At 51.3% G+C, this 19,520-nt stretch overlaps 1 protein-coding gene across 23 annotated transcripts in view; it reads right to left on the reverse strand.

The window, feature by feature from the left end:
- Window positions 1–19,520, reverse strand: part of LOC139574679 (ankyrin repeat and KH domain-containing protein 1-like) — a 68,675-nt gene that overhangs the window by 7,243 nt on the left and 41,912 nt on the right. For 5 of the 23 annotated variants that reach the window (XR_011674814.1, XM_071399462.1, XM_071399473.1 and 2 more), the window contains exons 6-32: window positions 17,501–17,734; window positions 17,267–17,361; window positions 17,002–17,163; window positions 16,268–16,349; window positions 15,931–16,122; window positions 15,637–15,746; window positions 15,183–15,279; window positions 14,818–14,945; window positions 14,228–14,371; window positions 14,025–14,130; window positions 13,622–13,899; window positions 12,917–13,189; window positions 10,131–10,566; window positions 9,756–9,898; window positions 9,545–9,656; window positions 9,188–9,348; window positions 8,666–8,808; window positions 8,283–8,496; window positions 7,920–8,095; window positions 7,615–7,777; window positions 7,363–7,458; window positions 6,823–7,126; window positions 6,438–6,628; window positions 5,147–5,469; window positions 4,771–4,923; window positions 4,037–4,186; window positions 1,067–2,633 (exon numbers count right to left, since the gene is read on the reverse strand). Coding sequence is in view for 22 of the 23 variants with exons in the window: in XM_071399462.1 (XP_071255563.1) it covers window positions 1,067–2,633; window positions 4,037–4,186; window positions 4,771–4,923; window positions 5,147–5,469; window positions 6,438–6,628; window positions 6,823–7,126; window positions 7,363–7,458; window positions 7,615–7,777; window positions 7,920–8,095; window positions 8,283–8,496; window positions 8,666–8,808; window positions 9,188–9,348; window positions 9,545–9,656; window positions 9,756–9,898; window positions 10,131–10,566; window positions 12,917–13,189; window positions 13,622–13,899; window positions 14,025–14,130; window positions 14,228–14,371; window positions 14,818–14,945; window positions 15,183–15,279; window positions 15,637–15,746; window positions 15,931–16,122; window positions 16,268–16,349; window positions 17,002–17,163; window positions 17,267–17,361; window positions 17,501–17,734 (6,233 nt within the window). In the remaining variant the exon portion in view is untranslated. The remainder of the gene's footprint in view (window positions 1–1,066; window positions 2,634–4,036; window positions 4,187–4,770; window positions 4,924–5,146; window positions 5,470–6,437; window positions 6,629–6,822; window positions 7,127–7,362; window positions 7,459–7,614; window positions 7,778–7,919; window positions 8,096–8,282; window positions 8,497–8,665; window positions 8,809–9,187; window positions 9,349–9,544; window positions 9,657–9,755; window positions 9,899–10,130; window positions 10,567–12,916; window positions 13,190–13,621; window positions 13,900–14,024; window positions 14,131–14,227; window positions 14,372–14,817; window positions 14,946–15,182; window positions 15,280–15,636; window positions 15,747–15,930; window positions 16,123–16,267; window positions 16,350–17,001; window positions 17,164–17,266; window positions 17,362–17,500; window positions 17,735–19,520) is intronic. The other 18 variants (XM_071399469.1, XM_071399460.1, XM_071399467.1 and 15 more) reach the window with 15 other exon arrangements.

Raw genomic sequence — 19,520 nt, forward strand, 5'->3', positions numbered from 1 at the left:
TCCTGGACAGCTACCCTCCTGTAGGTTTTCACTCCAACCCTGTTCCTGGACAGCTACCCTCCTGTAGGTTTTCACTCCAACCCTGTTCCTGGACAGCTACCCTCCTGTAAGTTTTCACTCCAACCCTAATCTAGCACAACTGATTCTAATAATTAGCTGTATGATCAGCTGAATCAGGTTAGTTACAGCTGGGGTTGGAGTGTAAACCTACAGGAGGGTAGATCTCCAGAAACGGGGTTGGAGTTAAAACCTACAGGAGGGTAGATTTCCAGAAACAGGGTTGGAGTTTACATTTACATTTACATTTAAGTCATTTAGCAGACGCTCTTATCCAGAGCGACTTAGTTAAAACCTACAGGAGGGTAGCTCTCCAGGAACAGGGTTGGAGTGTAAACCTACAGGAGGGTAGATCTCCAGAAACAGGGTTGGAGTTAAAACCTACAGGAGGGTAGCTGTCCAGGAACAGGTTTGGAGTGAAAACCTACAGGAGGGTAGCTGTCCAGGAACAGGGTTGTAGTGAAAACCTACAGGAGAGTAGCTGTCCAGGAACAGGGTTGGAGTGAAAACCTACAGGAGGGTAGCTGTCCAGGAACAGGGTTGTAGTGAAAACCTACAGGAGAGTAGCTGTCCAGGAACAGGGTTGGAGTGAAAACCTACAGGAGGGTAGCTGTCCAGGAACAGGGTTGGAGTGAAAACCTACAGGAGGGTAGCTGTCCAGGAACAGGGTTGGAGTGAAAACCTACAGGAGGGTAGCTGTCCAGGAACAGGGTTGTAGTGAAAACCTACAGGAGAGTAGCTCTCCAGGAACAGGGTTGGAGTGAAAACCTACAGGAGAGTAGCTCTCCAGGAACAGGGTTAGAGTTAAAACTTACAGGAGGGTAGCTCTCCAGGAACAGGGTTGGAGTGTAAACCTACAGGAGAGTAGCTCTCCAGGAACAGGGTTGGAGTGAAAACCTACAGGAGGGTAGCTGTCCAGGAACAGGGTTAGAGAGCGCTGCTCTATTGAAATAATAAACGATTCTGTGGAGAACAGAAATAGTAGAAAATAATGTGTGGTGGCACCCACCTGGTTGTTGTTGTCGAACATGCTGCTGAAATGGTTGAAGAGAGCTGCAGGGCCGAAGTTAGGGGGCATCTGCTGGGGCTTGGCCCCACCATGGACCTGCTGCTGCATCTGAGAGCCGTTCATCAGACTCATGGAGGACTGGGGCTGAGGGGGCATGGAGGGCGGCTGGGACTGCTTCTGTTTGGGGTGCTCATGTTGTTGCTGTGTGTTATGGGGTAGGAACGTTTGTTGCTGTGTGTTATGGGGTAGGAACGTTTGTTGCTGTGTGTTATGGGGTAGGAACGTTTGTTGCTGTGTGTTATGGGGTAGGAACGTTTGTTGATGCTGGTCGAGGTGTTGGTAGTAGGGCCCTGTCGGGGGCTGCATGCGGTGTGAGACACGGGGAGCGGGAGCCGAGAAGTGAGGTACGGTGCTGTTGAGGTGTGTGTGTGAGGGGGTGGAGGAGGATGGGGGGAGGTGGGAGCTGGACTGAAGAGGGAGGAGAGGTGGAGGGGGGTCTGATGATGAGGTGGTGAGGAGAGGAGGGGGTTGGTGCTGCTGGCGGGGCTCAGGTTTGGAGGGGGCAGCCATGACAGGGGCGGTGAAACCACCTGAACTAACCACATTGTTGACTGAGACGGACAGGGCCTCCTGAGAGAGGGAGGGGGTCAGCTTCTCCTTGCCTGGGGGAGCAGTGGGGGCGCTGGGGGGTGACTTGGGGGGCTGAGAGATGGGGGTGACCTGGGGTTGAAGAGGGTTAGGGGCGTTTGTAGCCGTTAAGCCCGTGTGTTGGTGGGCGGGAGACCCTGTACCTCTCACTGAGTGACTACTACTACTGACAGTGGTGGCAGTAACCATGGTGACAGAGTTGACCCCTATGTGCTTGGGGTCAGAGGTGAACAGCTGTTTCCTGACTGAGGAGGGTATGGGGGTGCTGGGCTGGGCCCCAGGGGGGGGGTTAGGGGTGTGGGGTGACCCTGTAGTAGTAGCTGTCTGACAGTTAGAAGCACTAGGACTGGAGACAGAGGACCCCGTGGATGATGTGTTATTGTGATCATTATGACTAGACAAGTTGGATCTGGGCTGGTTGTTACCACTACTACCACCGTTGTGTTTGGGGGAGCTGTTGGCGCTACCGGGACTCAGCGGCCGCACCGGGAACGGGCCCCACGTGCTGGCGGCAGGGGAAAAGGTCCCACCGAACTGGGCCATGGGCAGCATGGGGTGTCTGATCTGATGCATGGTCTGGGCTGCCAGGAGGGCCAGCTGGGGATGGGCGTAGGCCAGGGGGAGAGACACGGGGAAGGGCTGTCTCACCCCAGACAGACCCTTACCCATCTTACCCCCTGTCTGAGAGGAAGAGGACTGGAAGGAGACCCCAGAGGACGTGACCAGGGAGCCCAGGGCCTTGGCCCCGACGCTGAGGTTAAGGTTAGCCCCAATGGGGGTGGGGAAGGGGGCTGAGGTGATCTTGGAGCCCGGGGCCCTGATGTGGTTCCTGGGGATGAGGTCCTCTAGTTCCTTGGCTGGGTCCTGGATCAGAGAGTTGATCAGCTGGACAGCGTGGCGTGTCGACTCCGTGCCACCTCTGGAATGGACCATCACAACACAGCGGTCAGGGGCCACACAACAATGTACACATTCCACGGACATGGTTCCAACCATTGGAACACATGATTATTACTCTGTTAAATACTTAGAATCCCTCAGATAAATCAACACGTGATTATTACTCTGTTAAATACTTAGAATCCCTCAGATAAATCAACACATGATTATTACTCTGTTAAATACGTAGAATCCCTCAGATAAATCAACACATGATTATTACTCTGTTAAATACGTAGAATCCCTCAGATAAATCAACACATGATTATTACTCTGTTAAATACTTAGAATCTCAGATAAAATCAACACATGATTATTACTCTGTTAAATACTTAGAATCTCAGATAAATCAACACATGATTATTACTCTGTTAAATACTTAGAATCTCAGATAAATCAACACATGATTATTACTCTGTTAAATACGTAGAATCCCTCATAAATCAACACGTGATTATTACTCTGTTAAATACTTAGAATCTCAGATAAAATCAACACATGATTATTACTCTGTTAAATACGTAGAATCCCTCATAAATCAACACGTGATTATTACTCTGTTAAATACGTAGAATCCCTCAGATAAATCAACACGTGATTATTACTCTGTTAAATACTTAGAATCCCTCAGATAAATCAACACGTGATTATTACTCTGTTAAATACTTAGAATCTCAGATAAAATCAACACATGATTATTACTCTGTTAAATACTTAGAATCTCAGATAAAATCAACACATGATTATTACTCTGTTAAATACTTAGAATCTCAGATAAAATCAACACATGATTATTACTCTGTTAAATACTTAGAATCTCAGATAAATCAACACATGATTATTACTCTGTTAAATACTTAGAATCTCAGATAAATCAACACATGATTATTACTCTGTTAAATACTTAGAATCTCAGATAAAATCAACACATGATTATTACTCTGTTAAATACGTAGAATCCCTCAGATAAATCAACACGTGATTATTACTCTGTTAAATACTTAGAATCCCTCAGATAAATCAACACGTGATTATTACTCTGTTAAATACGTAGAATCCCTCAGATAAATCAACACGTGATTATTACTCTGTTAAATACTTAGAATCCCTCAGATAAATCAACACGTGATTATTACTCTGTTAAATACTTAGAATCCCTCAGATAAATCAACACGTGATTATTACTCTGTTAAATACTTAGAATCCCTCAGATAAATCAACACATGATTATTACTCTGTTAAATACTTAGAATCCCTCAGATAAATCAACACGTGATTATTACTCGTTTCTCTGCTTTCCTCCTGTTCAGTTCTACTCTGCTGACTAGTGTAATAATGGGCTGCTGCCACCAGAGGTCAGGCTCTCCATCTCTCCGGTCCTACCTGATGGTGATCATTCTCTCTCCGTTCTTGTCTTTCTGCTTGTCCACGTCGATGTGTGCTCCCGTGACGTCCTGTATAGCTGTGATGTTGCAGCCTCCTCTACCCATGATCCTCGACACCACCGAGGCCGGCACCGATAGCTTCTTAGACCTGCAGCCCGGAGAGAGAGGTTCATATGGGGTTTAGAACTGGGCCAAAGGACAAGATCCATGGGGAGCCACAGGCCTGACAACTTATTTTTCCTCATTGTCTAAAACAGTGGTTCCCAACCAGGGAATCTGGGGGCACTTGGCCTGTCCACTGGGGGGCACTTGGCCTGTCCACTGGGGGGCACTTGGCCTGTCCACTGGGGGGCACTTGGCCTGTCCACTGGGGGGCACTTGGCCTGTCCACTGGGGGGCACTTGGCCTGTCCACTGGGGGGCACTTGGCCTGTCCACTGGGGGGCTATTGGCCTGTCCACTGGGGGGCTATTGGCCTGTCCACTGGGGGGCTCTTGGCCTGTCCACTGGGGGGCTATTGGCCTGTCCACTGGGGGGCTATTGGCCTGTCCACTGGGGGGCACTTGAAGACTCATGAGACCATAGGTCTACTGGTAAAATGCGCGAGGGGGTACTCCGGGCAGAAAAACATTCAGTTGGTGGTACAGTAACCAAAAAAGGTTGGGAACCAGTGGACTAAAATATCCTATAGATTTACTTGAATCATTTCTAGATGGAGTGTGTGTGTACCCACCGTCTCACCACCTCCTTCCAACCCTCCTCTCTCTTCTGTCCCCTCTTGGGGCTGGTGAGGCTCTTGCTGTTGGGGGATGTGACGGACAGAGACATGGTCTTAAACTGAGACGGTACAGAGCTGCTGGGGGTCAACTCACTCATGTCTGGAGCTCTGAGAGGTTGGGGGGGAAGAAAGAGGGGGAGAGAACAAGGGGGAGGAAGAGAGAGAAAGGGATAAAGGTCAGATTGACATTTAATAAGGTTGAGGTTTTATCTATGTATTTGTAATAGAAATGCACTGTTGTGTGTGATTTGATGGTTTCCTTTAGTAAACCGACAGTTGTTAGTCAAAGTCAAACCAACGGCTCTCCTCTAAAGCGCTGCAGGTCACTCACTTATGTGTAGGCTTAGAGATGGAGACGGTGACTTGGTTGCCTGGGTGTAGCTGCAGACAGTGTTTCTTCTCCGGGCCTGGCAGCAGGCTGTGAGTGGGGCCCGAGGACGAAGAGGAGGATGACGAAGAGGAGGATGAGGAAGAAGAGGGGAGGTCGGGGAGGAAGTTGAGCTCCTGGCTCTTGCCCCCGCTGCTGCTACTCTCACTAGCACAGTCGGTGCTGTCCAGGGGGTCTGAGTCGCTGGTGCCCCCCGCCCCTGTCACCCCACCACCCCGTGGCTCCCCATGGATTTTGTTGGCCTTGTGCTGTGCCAGCACCACCTGCTGGACAGAGATGGAATCATCACTGATTAGACACCTTGATTGACAGATTGTTTGATGTATAACTGAGTGGAAAAGACGAGTGGACATGTGTACATATTTGCAGCCACCCAGAAAAGCACAGCTTCACTCTCTTGTCCTTAAATTTAGCTAGGCTACATTATATTCTGCAGTCATGTCACATAATACATCATTTGGGGCGGCAGGTAGCCTTTAGAGTGTTGGACTAGTAATTGAAAGGTTGCAAGATCGAATCCCCGAGCTGACAAGGTAAAAATCTGTCGTTCTGCCCCTGAACAAGGCAGTTAACCCACTGTTCCTAGGCCGTCATTGAAAATAAGAATTTGTTCTTAACTGACTTGCCTAGTTAAATAGGTCTTTTTTTAAATGCAGTACCAGTCAAAAGTGGACACACCTACTCCTTCAAGGGCTTTTCTTTATGTTTTACTATTTTCTACATGGTCGAATTGCTGCAAAGAAACCACTACTAAAGGACACCAATAAGAAGTAGAGACTTGCTTGGGCCAAGAAACACAAGCAATGGACATTAGACTGGTGAAAATCTGTCCTTTCAAAGTTCTTGAAATGTTCCGGATTGACTGATCTTCTTGTCTTTTAATGATGGACTGTCATTTCTCTTTGCTTATTTGAGCTGTTCTTGCCATATGGACTTGTTCTTTTACTAAATATCTTCTGTATACCACCCCGACCGTGTCACAACCCAACTGATTGGCTCAAACTTTTTTTGGGTTACTACATGATTCCCTATGTGTTATTTCATAGTTTTGATGTCTTCACTATTATTCTACAATGTAGAAAATAGTAAAATAAAGAAAAACCCTTGAATGAGTAGGTGTGTCCAAACCTCTGACTGGTACTGTATAGATATATACACATTACAAAAATTAAATCAAATCTATATTTTAAATACACCAACCACCTGTGGGTCCTGCAGTATGATTGGTTAATACCTGTGGGTCCAGACATATGATTGGTTCGCTGGGGGACGAGTCCTTGGTCTTGTTCTTCTTGCTTTTGCGGCTGGCACTGGTCGTCGTGGCAACACTAGCCCTCTTCTTGCCGAACACACAGCTGAAGGTGGCGGGGATACCGATGGTGGTGGTGGTGGTCGCACTGGGGGGGTCGATGGGGGGGTCCACTTCTGGAGAGGGAACGACAGAGTTGAAGGAATAGTTCCACAATATTACACATTTGTTTCCTTACCATAAACTGTCTACGGACAAAGAGTGACTACAATCTACACTTTGCTTTTGTTAAACTAGCCACCACAAACAAATGTTATCAGCAGCATTTTGGGAACAAATGATTAGATATCGAAACCAAGATATAATTTACCCTCAGCGGAGTCGTCCTGCTTCTGCATCTCACCGCCTTCCTCCTCATCCTCCTCCTTGGTAGTCTTCTGCTCCTCCTCCTCCTCCTCCTCCTGCTTTTTCTTCTGTTCCTCCTTCTTCTTCTTGCGCTTCTCCTTGCGTTTCTCTCTCTTGGCGGCCAGGGCCTGCTTCTTGCTCTCCTCTCTGGACTTCTCCAGGTCCAGCTCCTTGAGGAGAATGCTGGCGTTCTTGTTGGCCTCTGCAGCCTGCTGGTCTTTGGCTTTGACGATGGTCTCCATGCACTGATGGCACTTCTTCAACAACTCCTGAGAGGGAGCAGGAGGGAGAGAGAACCGTTAGGGTTATGCTTTGACGATGGTCTGCATGCACTGGTGGCACTTCAACAACTCCGGTGAGGGAGGGATGGAGAGAGTTAGTGGAAACTCAAATCTTTCTAACCCACTGTCATACTTGTACAAGCTATGGCGCATTTGACAGTCAATGATATCCAGCCAACATACAAGCTCACAGAGTGATCATTCCAAACCGGTGGAGGTGTTACCTTGTCAGCGATGGTGGCAATGTACCTCATACACTCAATGTCTGAGGGGAACTGGTTGACCTCCTTTACCAGGTACTGAACCACCTTTACATGACCCTGAGAAACACAGACAAAGTGGGGGGGGCGCTAACTGTAAATAGGCAAACATTGTTTCAGGCTGGGGGCAACAGGTAAAGGCAGGGGGAAGACTGCAGGGCCTTATGGTGGAACCAGATAGTGAGGGGGCCAGGGTCATCCTGTGACACAACCTACCTTGCGGAAGGCAGCCATGAGCGGTGTGATCTTGCGGTTGTCTGCAGCGTCTACGTCGGCACCGGCCTGCACCAGCAGCTGAACCACATCAAAATGGCCGCCGTTGGCTGCCAGCCACAGAGGTGTGTTCCCTTTCTTATTGCGCACGTCAATATGAGCCCCTCTGGAGAACGGAGGAAAACAAAGACAACAGATAAACACAGGATAAAAAGAACGAGAGAAAGAAAACATGACCTTCTAGGGAAATTCCTGGTTTCAAAATGAATACCCACTCAGACAGATTGATTGGTTGGTTTAACACCCACCTATTGATGAGCAGCTCACAGAACTTGTAGTGGCCCTTGTCTGCAGCGATGGTGAGGGCTGTGTCCCGGGACGAGGGGACAGGAGGGGCGTTGACGTCAGCCCCTTTATCCAGCAGCACCCGGCCCACCTCAGCATAGCCCCCCGACGCTGCCTCCATCAGAGGGGTCAGACCAGTCTACCAGGGGAGGGCCAGGTCAACATCACACATACAGTATCAGACACTCACAGTCACACACTGATGTCAATGGGAGACGGAGTGACAATTCTCAAGTTAGGATTCACCAGAGCCTATATGTACCTTGGCTCTGGACTCCCTTGATATACTACTATAACATGGACTGTGAACGGTCCCGTCTCCTCACCTTGGCTCTGTGCTCTACGTTGGCCTTGCGGTCCAGCAGCAGACTGACCACCTCAGCGCGGCCCTGGAAGCAGGCCAGAGTCAGAGCCGTGTTCCTGTTGGTCTCGATCTGAGCGTTGATGTCTGAGCCCATGTCCAGCAGCAGCTTGACCGCCGGTACGTGACCGTTCATCGCTGCCAGCATCAGGGGAGAGATACCCAGCTTACTGCCCGTCCTAGAGAAAGGTGCAGTTACCATTATTTTAACAACCCAGTGGAAGTTTGATGAAGAAATGTATTTGATGAAGACCTGGAAAAGTAAAAGTAGGGGTATCAGTTAAAAGAGAAGAGATGTGGCCTCGCCCTGTCCTGTCTCGCCCTGTCCTGTCTCGCCCTGTCCAGTACCTGGAGTTGATCTCTGAGCCGGCGTTGAGGAGGATCTTGATGATGTTGACGTAGCCTCCAGACGCCGCCAAGCTCAAAGGAGTGTAGTCTGACACGTTACGATGCTCTTTATTGGCTCCTCGCAACAGCAACAACTCCACCACCTAGGAGAGGAAATTACAGTTATCTGTAAGTACTGGCACATAGTCTTCACTATGTTTTCAATATGCTATTTCAGTCAGTGAAAGGTGAGTCGGTTCAGTGTGGTGATTCATAGAAGGGAAGTGAGCGTGTACCATAGAATTATTAGAAAAAAACTAATTTAAACCAGACCCCTGTGGTGTGCAACCAGACCCCTGTGGTGTGCAACCAGACCCCTGTGGTGTGCAACCAGACCCCTGTGGTGTGCAACCAGACCCCTGTGGTGTGCAACCAGACCCCTGTGGTGTGCAACCAGACCCCTGTGGTGTGCAACCAGACCCCTGTGGTGTGCAATCAGACCCCTGTGGTGTGCAATCAGACCTCTGTGGTGTGCAATCAGACCTCTGTGGTGTGTACCTCTTGTCGTCCCCCTGAGCAGGCCAGGGAGAGGGGCGTGTCTTTGGTTCTCTCTGACTGGGCCTCTATGTCGCCCCCTTTATCCAGAAGGACCTCCACCACCCCTGCGTGGCCCGCTGTCGCAGCCAGGATCAGAGGGGTAAACCCTGGGGAGAGGACGAGCAGAGGGGGTCACAACCAGATGTACAGATACACCCAATACAAAGTGAAGCACTTTGAACACTGTATAAATCCTGCCTTGTGTGTCAATATCTATATATTCGTGATTCATCAGAAATTAAAACATGTCTTGCGGATAAACAGGCCCTCACACTGGACAGTAACGTCGTGTGTGTGTGTTACCTTTCTTGTCACGGTGCTCGATGTTGGCTCCTCGTGCGATGAGAACAGACACCAGCTCCTCGTGTCCTCCGGCACATGCCAGCGTCAGCGCTGTGTCATGGTTACTCTCCGTCTGAAAGGAGAGGGACACTTACAACGCTGTGTGTCTCTCAGCCTTGAATGGCCTTTACATGAGCCCTGATAACCACAGTGTGTGTGAGGAGTGACTTACGTGTGCGTCGATGTCCACAGAGGGGTAGAGGGGCAGTGGGGAGGGGGGTGAGCCCATGTTGGAGGGGGTCTGTGAGAGGGGGTCAGACAGGGGGGTGGGGGACGTCGTAGTGTTTAACATGGGTACTCTGCTGCTCACCGCTGCTGGAACAGAGCAAGAAGGAGAGAACGGAGGGAGGGGGAGAGAGAGAGAAAAGTTAGTATTTGTTACTTTTCAGGCCTTTCTTCTGGGGAATTTGTTCATCAGTCCTGATCTTTCAAATCAGTGCAGTTGAAGGAAAGGAGAATTCTAAGGAAATGAGTTAAGACTATTGAGATGCAGCCACCCACAACAGGCAGAACAGCTGTAAGACAACGCCACGCTACACAAACTCACCTGCCATGATGTCATCCAGTGTGTCTGTAAGCGTCTGAGCGGGCGAAGCCACCATGAGTCCGTCTGGGGCATGCTGCCCTACCATCCCTGGTCCTAACCCCTGACCTTGACACGGCATCTGCCGGCCCACCAGTACCCTCTGCAGCTCAGGGCTGGTAGTGCCAGGGCAGGGGTAGTCGGCTGGGCACGGGCTGTACTCCGGTAGGGGCTGGATAGGCACGAAGGCGGTCTGGAGGGGGGGAGGAGGAGGGTGGAGATGGGAGTGGGGGGAGGACAGGGGCTGGGGGGAGGGCGAGAGGGGCAGGGGGGGCTGCTGTCCATCCCTGTAGAGGATAGTGTCCACCTGGGGTAGCTTAGCGTAATCTTCCTCCTCTCCTTCCACTTCATCGTCTTCATCATCTTCATCCTCATCATCCTGGAATTGAAATGAGGTAAACTTCTAAAAATCAAACAAAGCATCTAAATAAAACAGTTCACAAAACACAGCAGGGGCGGATCAGTCCGCTTCTACTAAATGCGAGGGGGCGGATCAGTCCGCTTCTACTAGATGCGAGGGGGCGGATCAGTCCGCTTCTACTAGATGCGAGGGGGCGGATCAGTCCGCTTCTATTAGATGCGAGGGGGCGATTCAGTCCGCTTCTATTAGATGCGAGGGGGCGATTCAGTCCGCTTCTACTAGATGCGAGGGGGCGATTCAGTCCGCTTCTACTAGATGCGAGGGGGCGGATCAGTCCGCTTCTATTAGATGCGAGGGGGCGGATCAGTCCGCTTCTACTAGATGCGAGGGGGCGGATCAGTCCGCTTCTACTAGATGCGAGGGGGCGGATCAGTCCGCTTCTACTAGATGCGAGGGGGCGGATCAGTCCGCTTCTACTAGATGCGAGGGGGCGGATCAGTCCGCTTCTACTAGATGCGAGGGGGCGGATCAGTCCGCTTCTACTAGATGCGAGGGGGCGGATCAGTCCGCTTCTACTAGATGCGAGGGGGCGGATCAGTCCGCTTCTACTAGATGCGAGGGGGCGGATCAGTCCGCTTCTACTAGATGCGAGGGGGCGGATCAGTCCGCTTCTACTAGATGCGAGGGGGCGGATCAGTCCGCTTCTACTAGATGCGAGGGGGCGGATCAGTCCGCTTCTACTAGATGCGAGGGGGCGGATCAGTCCGCTTCTACTAGATGCGAGGGGGCGGATCAGTCCGCTTCTACTAGATGCGAGGGGGCGGATCAGTCCGCTTCTACTAGATGCGAGGGGGCGGATCAGTCCGCTTCTACTAGATGCGAGGGGGCGGATCAGTCCGCTTCTACTAGATGCGAGGGGGCGGATCAGTCCGCTTCTATTAGATGCGAGGGGGCGATTCAGTCCGCTTCTATTAGATGCGAGGGGGCGGATCAGTCCGCTTCTATTAGATGCGAGGGGGCGATTCAGTCCGCTTCTACTAGATGCGAGGGGGCGATTCAGTCCGCTTCTACTAGATGCGAGGGGGCGGATCAGTCCGCTTCTATTAGATGCGAGGGGGCGGATCAGTCCGCTTCTACTAGATGCGAGGGGGCGATTCAGTCCGCTTCTATTAGATGCGAGGGGGCGGATCAGTCCGCTTCTATTAGATGCGAGGGGGCGGATCAGTCCGCTTCTACTAGATACGAGGGGGCGATTCAGTCCGCTTCTATTAGATGCGAGGGGGCGGATCAGTCCGCTTCTATTAGATGCGAGGGGGCGATTCAGTCCGCTTCTATTAGATGCGAGGGGGCGATTCAGTCCGCTTCTATTAGATGCGAGGGGGCGATTCAGTCCGCTTCTATTAGATACGAGGGGGCGATTCAGTCCGCTTCTACTAGATGCGAGGGGGCGGATCAGTCCGCTTCTACTAGATGCGAGGGGGCGGATCAGTCCGCTTCTATTAGATGCGAGGGGGGCGATTCAGTCCGCTTCTATTAGATGCGAGGGGGGCGATTCAGTCCGCTTCTATTAGATACGAGGGGGCGGATCAGTCCGCTTCTATTAGATGCGAGGGGGCGATTCAGTCCGCTTCTATTAGATACGAGGGGGCGGATCAGTCCGCTTCTATTAGATGCGAGGGGGCGGATCAGTCCGCTTCTATTAGATGCGAGGGGGCGGATCAGTCCGCTTTTATTAGATGCGAGGGGGCGGATCAGTCCGCTTCTACTAGATGCGAGGGGGCGGATCAGTCCGCTTCTATTAGATGCGAGGGGGCGGATCAGTCCGCTTCTATTAGATGCGAGGGGGCGGATCAGTCCGCTTCTACTAGATGCGAGGGGGCGGATCAGTCCGCTTCTATTAGATGCGAGGGGGCGGATCAGTCCGCTTCTATTAGATACGAGGGGGCGGATCAGTCCGCTTCTACTAGATACGAGGGGGCGGATCAGTCCGCTTCTATTAGATACGAGGGGGCGGATCAGTCCGCTTCTATTAGATACGAGGGGGCGGATCAGTCCGCTTCTATTAGATGCGAGGGGGCGGATCAGTCCGCTTCTATTAGATGCGAGGGGGCGATTCAGTCCGCTTCTATTAGATACGAGGGGGCGGATCAGTCCGCTTCTACTAGATGCGAGGGGGCGGATCAGTCCGCTTCTATTAGATACGAGGGGGCGATTCAGTCCGCTTCTACTAGATGCGAGGGGGCGGATCAGTCCGCTTCTACTAGATGCGAGTGGGCGGATCAGTCCGCTTCTACTAGATATGAATGGAGGATAACGCCAGAAAAGCAGAAACTCCTAATTACCCTTCAGACCAAAATGACAAAAAAACAGACCACCACCAACTCCTAACCTCTTCTTCCTCCTCTCTGTTCTCCTCCTCGTCAGACCCTGTATCCGACCCAGGCTGTGTGTGCACGTTAACCCCTGGTGATGCTGTGAGGGCCCCAGGCATGGTAGTGTTGGCCCCTTCCCCCGGCCCTGGCCCCGGGCCCTGGCCTGCCTCCTGCTCTTCCTTCAGGCCCTTGGCCTCCATGTACTCTTTGGTGAACTGCTGCTGGGTCTTCAACTGCAGCTGGCGCTCCACCTTCTGCAGCTCCTTCAGGATCTTCTTCTTCTTCTGGACCTGAAAGACACGTCGCCACGGGGGGGAGAAATCAGACCCATAGTTCTATGGTCAGACCTCGCACATCAATTCGTTGAAAGACTAGATGGGTGGAGCTTATCGATCTGTCCCCTGCTCATTAGGCACCAAACTAAATAAATGAAACAGGATGGGACTACCTGGACTGCCTGGAATTAGAAACGCACATTTTCGCTTTGTGTTGCAAAAAGCTAAAAGATTCCGTTGTGTGCCATTTACTTGTATTGAGGGTCTATGACAGTGTTCCCCAAACTCGGTCCTGGGGACTCCAAGGGTAATGAAGTTATCAAGATTTGATTATTTCAATCAGCTGTGTAGTGCTAGAGGAAAAACCCCCAGGACCGAGTTTGGGGAAGTAATTCAAAAGAATCTCTGTGGTCCAATAACTATGAATGATCCTCTGTCTGCTTTCACCTGCTCCTCCCGGCTCTTCTTCAGCTCTTCGATCTTGTCTTTGGTGAGCGGCTCTCCCTGAATGAGTTCCAGAGACTGCAGCTGGGCCTTCTCTATGGCTGAGATCCTCTGGCCCAGCTCATTAAGCTTCCCCTCTGTCTCCTCCACGATACACTCCAGGGGCTGGCACAGGTGGAAAGGGGGCAAAGCCTCTGCATCCCCGGGCCCCGGGCCGGGACGCACCCCCCCTGGACTGGAAGGGCTGGGAGTGAGGGCAGCCTGTCTCTGCTTGGACGAACCTGGAGAGGAGGAATGGAGGAAGAAGAGGGATGAAGAGGATGGAGGGAACGAGGGAGAGAGGGATGTTTTGCAGGATTAGGTCACATTACAACAAAACAGGCCAAGCCAAGGCTCTCCATTTTACCTTTGCTGGAGACGGGTGGTGGGGACGTGGTGATGTTGGAGGGGGTTCTGTCTGGCTCCTGGGGGGGAACCACCATGGCCAAGGCCTGGAATGGGACACGAGGAACCTGGGGATAGATTAGTGGTCGTAAAACAACTAGTTAAAGACATGCTGGCCATTTCCTGTTTCAATAGGGTAAAACAATTTCATAAAAAATGTCTAACCTGAGAGGGGTCTTGTGAGGGGGGTGTGAGTTGGCAGAGGTCGGGCGCGTGGACAGACAGGATGTTGTTAGGGAAGTCTAGCAGGTAGGACACCACGTTGGTGTGGCCACCCTTCGCAGCTTCAATCAGCATCGTCGAGCCGTCCTATTGGAGGAGAAACCGGGAGTAAGTGTGCACGAGGCTTCATTACAGTTAACTTTCTATTATGATACTCTTGTTCCTATGGCTGAGACGGCTTCCTCATGAGTTTGATGTGTGTTTTACCTTCAGTCTGTCTGTGTGTGTGTGTTACCTTCAGTCTGTCTGTGTGTGTGTGTTTTACCTTCAGTCTGTCTGTGTGTGTGTGTTTTACCTTCAGTCTGTGTGTGTGTTTTACCTTCAGTCTGTGTGTGTGTTTTACCTTCAGTCTGTGTGTGTGTTTTACCTTCAGTCTGTGTGTGTGTTTTACCTTCAGTCTGTGTGTGTGTTTTACCTTCAGTCTGTGTGTGTGTTTTACCTTCAGTCTGTGTGTGTGTTTTACCTTCAGTCTGTGTGTGTGTTTTACCTTCAGTCTGTGTGTGTGTTTTACCTTCAGTCGGTGTGTGTTTTACCTTCAGTCTGTGTGTAGGGTCAGCTCCGTGCGCCAGCAGCAGCTCTACCACAGCCAGGTGTCCTCCAGCGCAGGCCAGAGACACCACCGTGTGGTCCTTGTTAGCTGTCGCTCTGTTCACATTAGCACCTGGACACAAAACACAGGAAGTCAAATCTAAAACGCAAGAATATTACTGAGTTAAATTTTATAGAGGGAAATAAGTTAATTGAAATAAATTCATTAGGCCCTAATCTATGGATTTCACGACTGGACAGGGGCGAAATGCAAAGCACTCACTTTGTCACTTCAACTTCTCCTTCCAGTGTCTGCCATAGTAGGACTTAGTTTTAAAGGGCATTGTAGTGGTTTAAAAAACTGTCTAACCTAACCCACCCTTGCTGATGAGGAACTGCACGGTGCAGAGGTGTCCTGCTCTGGCTGCCTTCATCAGGGGTGTCCTCCCTCCCTCAGACTCATGCTCCTGGAAAACAGACAAACAGGACGTGGATTTTAGGAGAAGGTATGGGCGGAAGGAAAGAAAGAAGGAAAGAGGTTAAGAAAATAAGGACAAGGGCATAAGGAAAGAAGGAAAGGACATAAGGAAAGAAGTAAAGAAGAGGAGAGAAGACGGAAAGAAGAGAAGGACATACGGAAAGGAAAGAAGGAAAGGACATACGGAAAGGAAAGGACATACGGAAAGGAAAGAAGGAAAGGACATACGGAAAGGAAAGGACATACGGAAAGGAAAGAAGGAAAGGACATACGGAAAGGAAATACGGAAAGGACATAAGGAAAGAAGAGAAGGAGAGAAGGAAAGAATGAAAGATAACAGGCGTACCAGATCGGCTCCAGTCTGCAGTAGAACGTCGGCCACGTCAGTGTGTCCGTTCTCACACGCGTACGTCAGCGCTGTGTCTCCCGTCGCCGTGGTAGCGTGCACGTTCGCCCCTACAGAGAGAGTTCAGAGGTGAGCCAAAAGAAAAACTAACAAGCCCTGTTAAAAGGCAGAGGTTGTCAACTTTACCTACAATATCCATCTAGTTACCAGGCTAAGAACTGGAGTCTCACATAAGTTCCCTACAAAAATACTAAAGATCAAACTAAGAATCTTCAATATGATTCCCCATCTCACCTGCAGCCAGGAGGTATTTGACCAGCTCCAGGTGTCCCTCCTGTGCAGCCTCCATGAGAGGCGTGGAGCAGCCCAGCTCGATGTCGGCCCCGGCCTTGATGAGGAAGTCCGCCACCTCCAGGAACCCTCCACAGCAGGACAGCGTCAAGGCTGTCTCCTGCGTCTCCTCCGTCTGGGCATTGATGTTGGCACCTGGAGGGAGGGAGAGAGATGAGAGGTTAGGAGTGAGACTCTCTCCAACAGGCCTGACAAAGTACTTCATTACACACAATAACATAGTATACATGCAAGAGCATTGAACAGTGTGCAGGTATCCATTGATCTGCCAGTTGATTACCCTGAGCCAGTAGCAGGGCCACCATCTCTTCATGACCTTCTCTAGCTGCCTCCATCAGAGGGGTGTAACCTTCATCATTCACCTGGACACATTAAAACATACACTGTTACTCAGCGGCTGAATCCTAAAACACCCCCTTCCCCGGGCCCCTCCATTTCAGAGTTCACGCGCACCTTCGCCATTTGCACAAGTGTCCCAAAGCTGAAGGAGTGAAAACGATCCAGGGCGTAGGGGCTCATTATCCCCTCCAGTAGCACTCTGAGCCTGCAATGCTACCGGCTTCATAGCGAAGTGGAATCCCATAAGGCACCATGTTATTTTAAAATGTGTGCAATTTCACACAAAAGAATGGAAAGGGGTGCTTAATTCTATGACACGTGCATTGGTTTGCCTGATGTCGAGACTTGACATGTAAAAGACAAATACCTCTCAAATGAAACGTTTGACTGTTAGAGGTTTATGTTCTGTAAAACGACAGGGTTTTTTACTAAAAGCAGAACATGAACTGCGTGACGTAAGTCAGGTGTGTGTCCTGAAGTTGATGGGTTGAAGTCACCCTCAGAGTGACAACCTCTGGCCCTTCACGCAGGTTGGTAAGGGAGAGGTGGTGGTTTGGGATTCACCATCTCTCGCTCTGTGTTGGACGCTAACCCATCAGAGGGCTGTAGCCCTCATCATTCATCTAGACACACATGAAAACATACACTCCAATAGGACTGTGTGTTGCTACTCACCTCCTCTAGGTTGGCCCCTCTCTCTATGAGCAGAGCTGCTAGATCTACATGCCCGCCGCAGGCTGCCAGGGTGAGGGGCGACTCGAAGGAGTCCGCGGGCATGTTGACCTGCGCCCCGCTGTCCAACAGCAGCCGTGCCACCTCCACATGCCCATCCTGGGACAGGAAGCACACACACACAGGGACAACATAAGCACCTGAGTGGGTTATGACACAAGGTTGACATGCAGGTAGAGAGAGGCTGTGTGTTGGGTCATATGCTCACCATGCAGGCTTCCATCAGCGCTGTGTGCATCTCATCCGTCTTATGCTCCTGATCTGCCCCGGCTTCCAGCAGAAACCTTACCATGTCCAGATGACCTGGAGGGAGGGAAATCATTTAATAGAAATTGACATTTTGTTGTCTGAGACTGTGAATGATGCATTGGGGGGGGCGCCACCAGAAAACGTAAAAAAACAAAGGTAACACTTGAATACGTAGACAACAAGTGAAGAAGACCTTTGTAGCAGGCGAGTGTGAGGGCGCTCTCCTTGAACTCGTTGGAGTGTGTGTTGATCCCGGCGCCGTACTCCAGCAGAACCCTGGCCACCTCCACGTGGCCCGCGCTCGCCCCCTCCATTAGAGGGGTGTGTCCGTTCTCGTTGTGGTCCTCGATGTTGGCCCCCTCCTTTAGGAGAACCTTCACCACATCGACGAACCCCCCAGCACAGGCGTACGTCAGGGCTGTGTTACCTACAGAGGGAGAGAGACCGTACGTCAGGGCTGTGTTACCTACAGAGGGAGAGAGACCATACGTCAGGGCTGTGTTACCTACAGAGGGAGAGTGACCGTACGTCAGGGCTGTGTTACCTACAGAGGGAGAGAGACCATACGTCAGGGCTGTGTTACCTACAGAGGGAGAGAGACCGGACGTCAGGGCTGTGTTACCTACAGAGGGAGAGAGACCGTACGTCAGGGCTGTGTTACCTACAGAGGGAGAGAGACCGTACGTCAGGGCTGTGTTACCTACAGAGGGAGAGAGACCGGACGTCAGGGCTGTGTTACCTACAGAGGGAGAGAGACCATACGTCAAGGCTGTGTTACCTACAGAGGGAGAGAGACCGTACGTCAGGGCTGTGTTACCTACAGAGAGAAAGAGACCATACGTCAGGGCTGTGTTACCTACAGAGAGAAAGAGACCATACGTCAGGGCTGTGTTACCTACAGAGAGAAAGAGACCGTACGTCAGGGCTGTGTTACCTACAGAGAGAAAGAGACCATACGTCAGGGCTGTGTTACCTACAGAGGGAGAGAGACCGTACGTCAGGGCTGTGTTACCTACAGAGGGAGAGAGACCGTACGTCAGGGCTGTGTTACCTACAGAGGGGGAGAGACCGTACGTCAGGGCTGTGTTACCTACAGAGGGAGAGAGACCCTACGTCAGGGCTGTGTTACCTACAGAGGGAGAGAGACCGGACGTCAGGGCTGTGTTACCTACAGAGGGAGAGAGACCATACGTCAGGGCTGTGTTACCTACAGAGGGAGAGAGACCGGACGTCAGGGCTGTGTTACCTACAGAGGGAGAGAGACCCTACGTCAGGGCTGTGTTACCTACAGAGGGAGAGAGACCCTACGTCAGGGCTGTGTTACCTACAGAGGGAGAGAGACCCTACGTCAGGGCTGTGTTACCTACAGAGGGAGAGAGACCCTACGTCAGGGCTGTGTTACCTACAGAGGGAGAGAGACCATACGTCAGGGCTGTGTTACCTACAGAGGGAGAGAGACCGGACGTCAGGGCTGTGTTACCTACAGAGGGAGAGAGACCCTACGTCAGGACTGTGTTACCTACAGAGGGAGAGAGACCCTACGTCAGGACTGTGTTACCTACAGAGGGAGAGAGACCATACGTCAGGGCTGTGTTACCTACAGAGGGAGAGAGACCGTACGTCAGGGCTGTGTTACCTACAGAGGGAGAGAGACCGGACGTCAGGGCTGTGTTACCTACAGAGGGAGAGAGACCGGACGTCAGGGCTGTGTTACCTACAGAGGGAGAGAGACCATACGTCAGGGCTGTGTTACCTACAGAGGGAGAGAGACCGTACGTCAGGGCTGTGTTACCTACAGAGGGAGAGAGACCCTACGTCAGGGCTGTGTTACCTACAGAGGGAGAGAGACCATACGTCAGGGCTGTGTTACCTACAGAGGGAGAGAGACCGTACGTCAGGGCTGTGTTACCTACAGAGGGAGAGAGACCCTACGTCAGGGCTGTGTTACCTACAGAGGGAGAGAGACCATACGTCAGGGCTGTGTTACCTACAGAGGGAGAGAGACCGGACGTCAGGGCTGTGTTACCTACAGAGGGAGAGAGACCGGACGTCAGGGCTGTGTTACCTACAGAGGGAGAGAGACCGTACGTCAGGGCTGTGTTACCTACAGAGGGAGAGAGACCGTACGTCAGGGCTGTGTTACCTACAGAGGGAGAGAGACCATACGTCAGGGCTGTGTTACCTACAGAGGGAGAGAGACCGTACGTCAGGGC

Source organism: Salvelinus alpinus, chromosome 4 (assembly GCF_045679555.1).
Source record: "Salvelinus alpinus chromosome 4, SLU_Salpinus.1, whole genome shotgun sequence".
Lineage (NCBI taxonomy): Eukaryota > Metazoa > Chordata > Actinopteri > Salmoniformes > Salmonidae > Salvelinus > Salvelinus alpinus.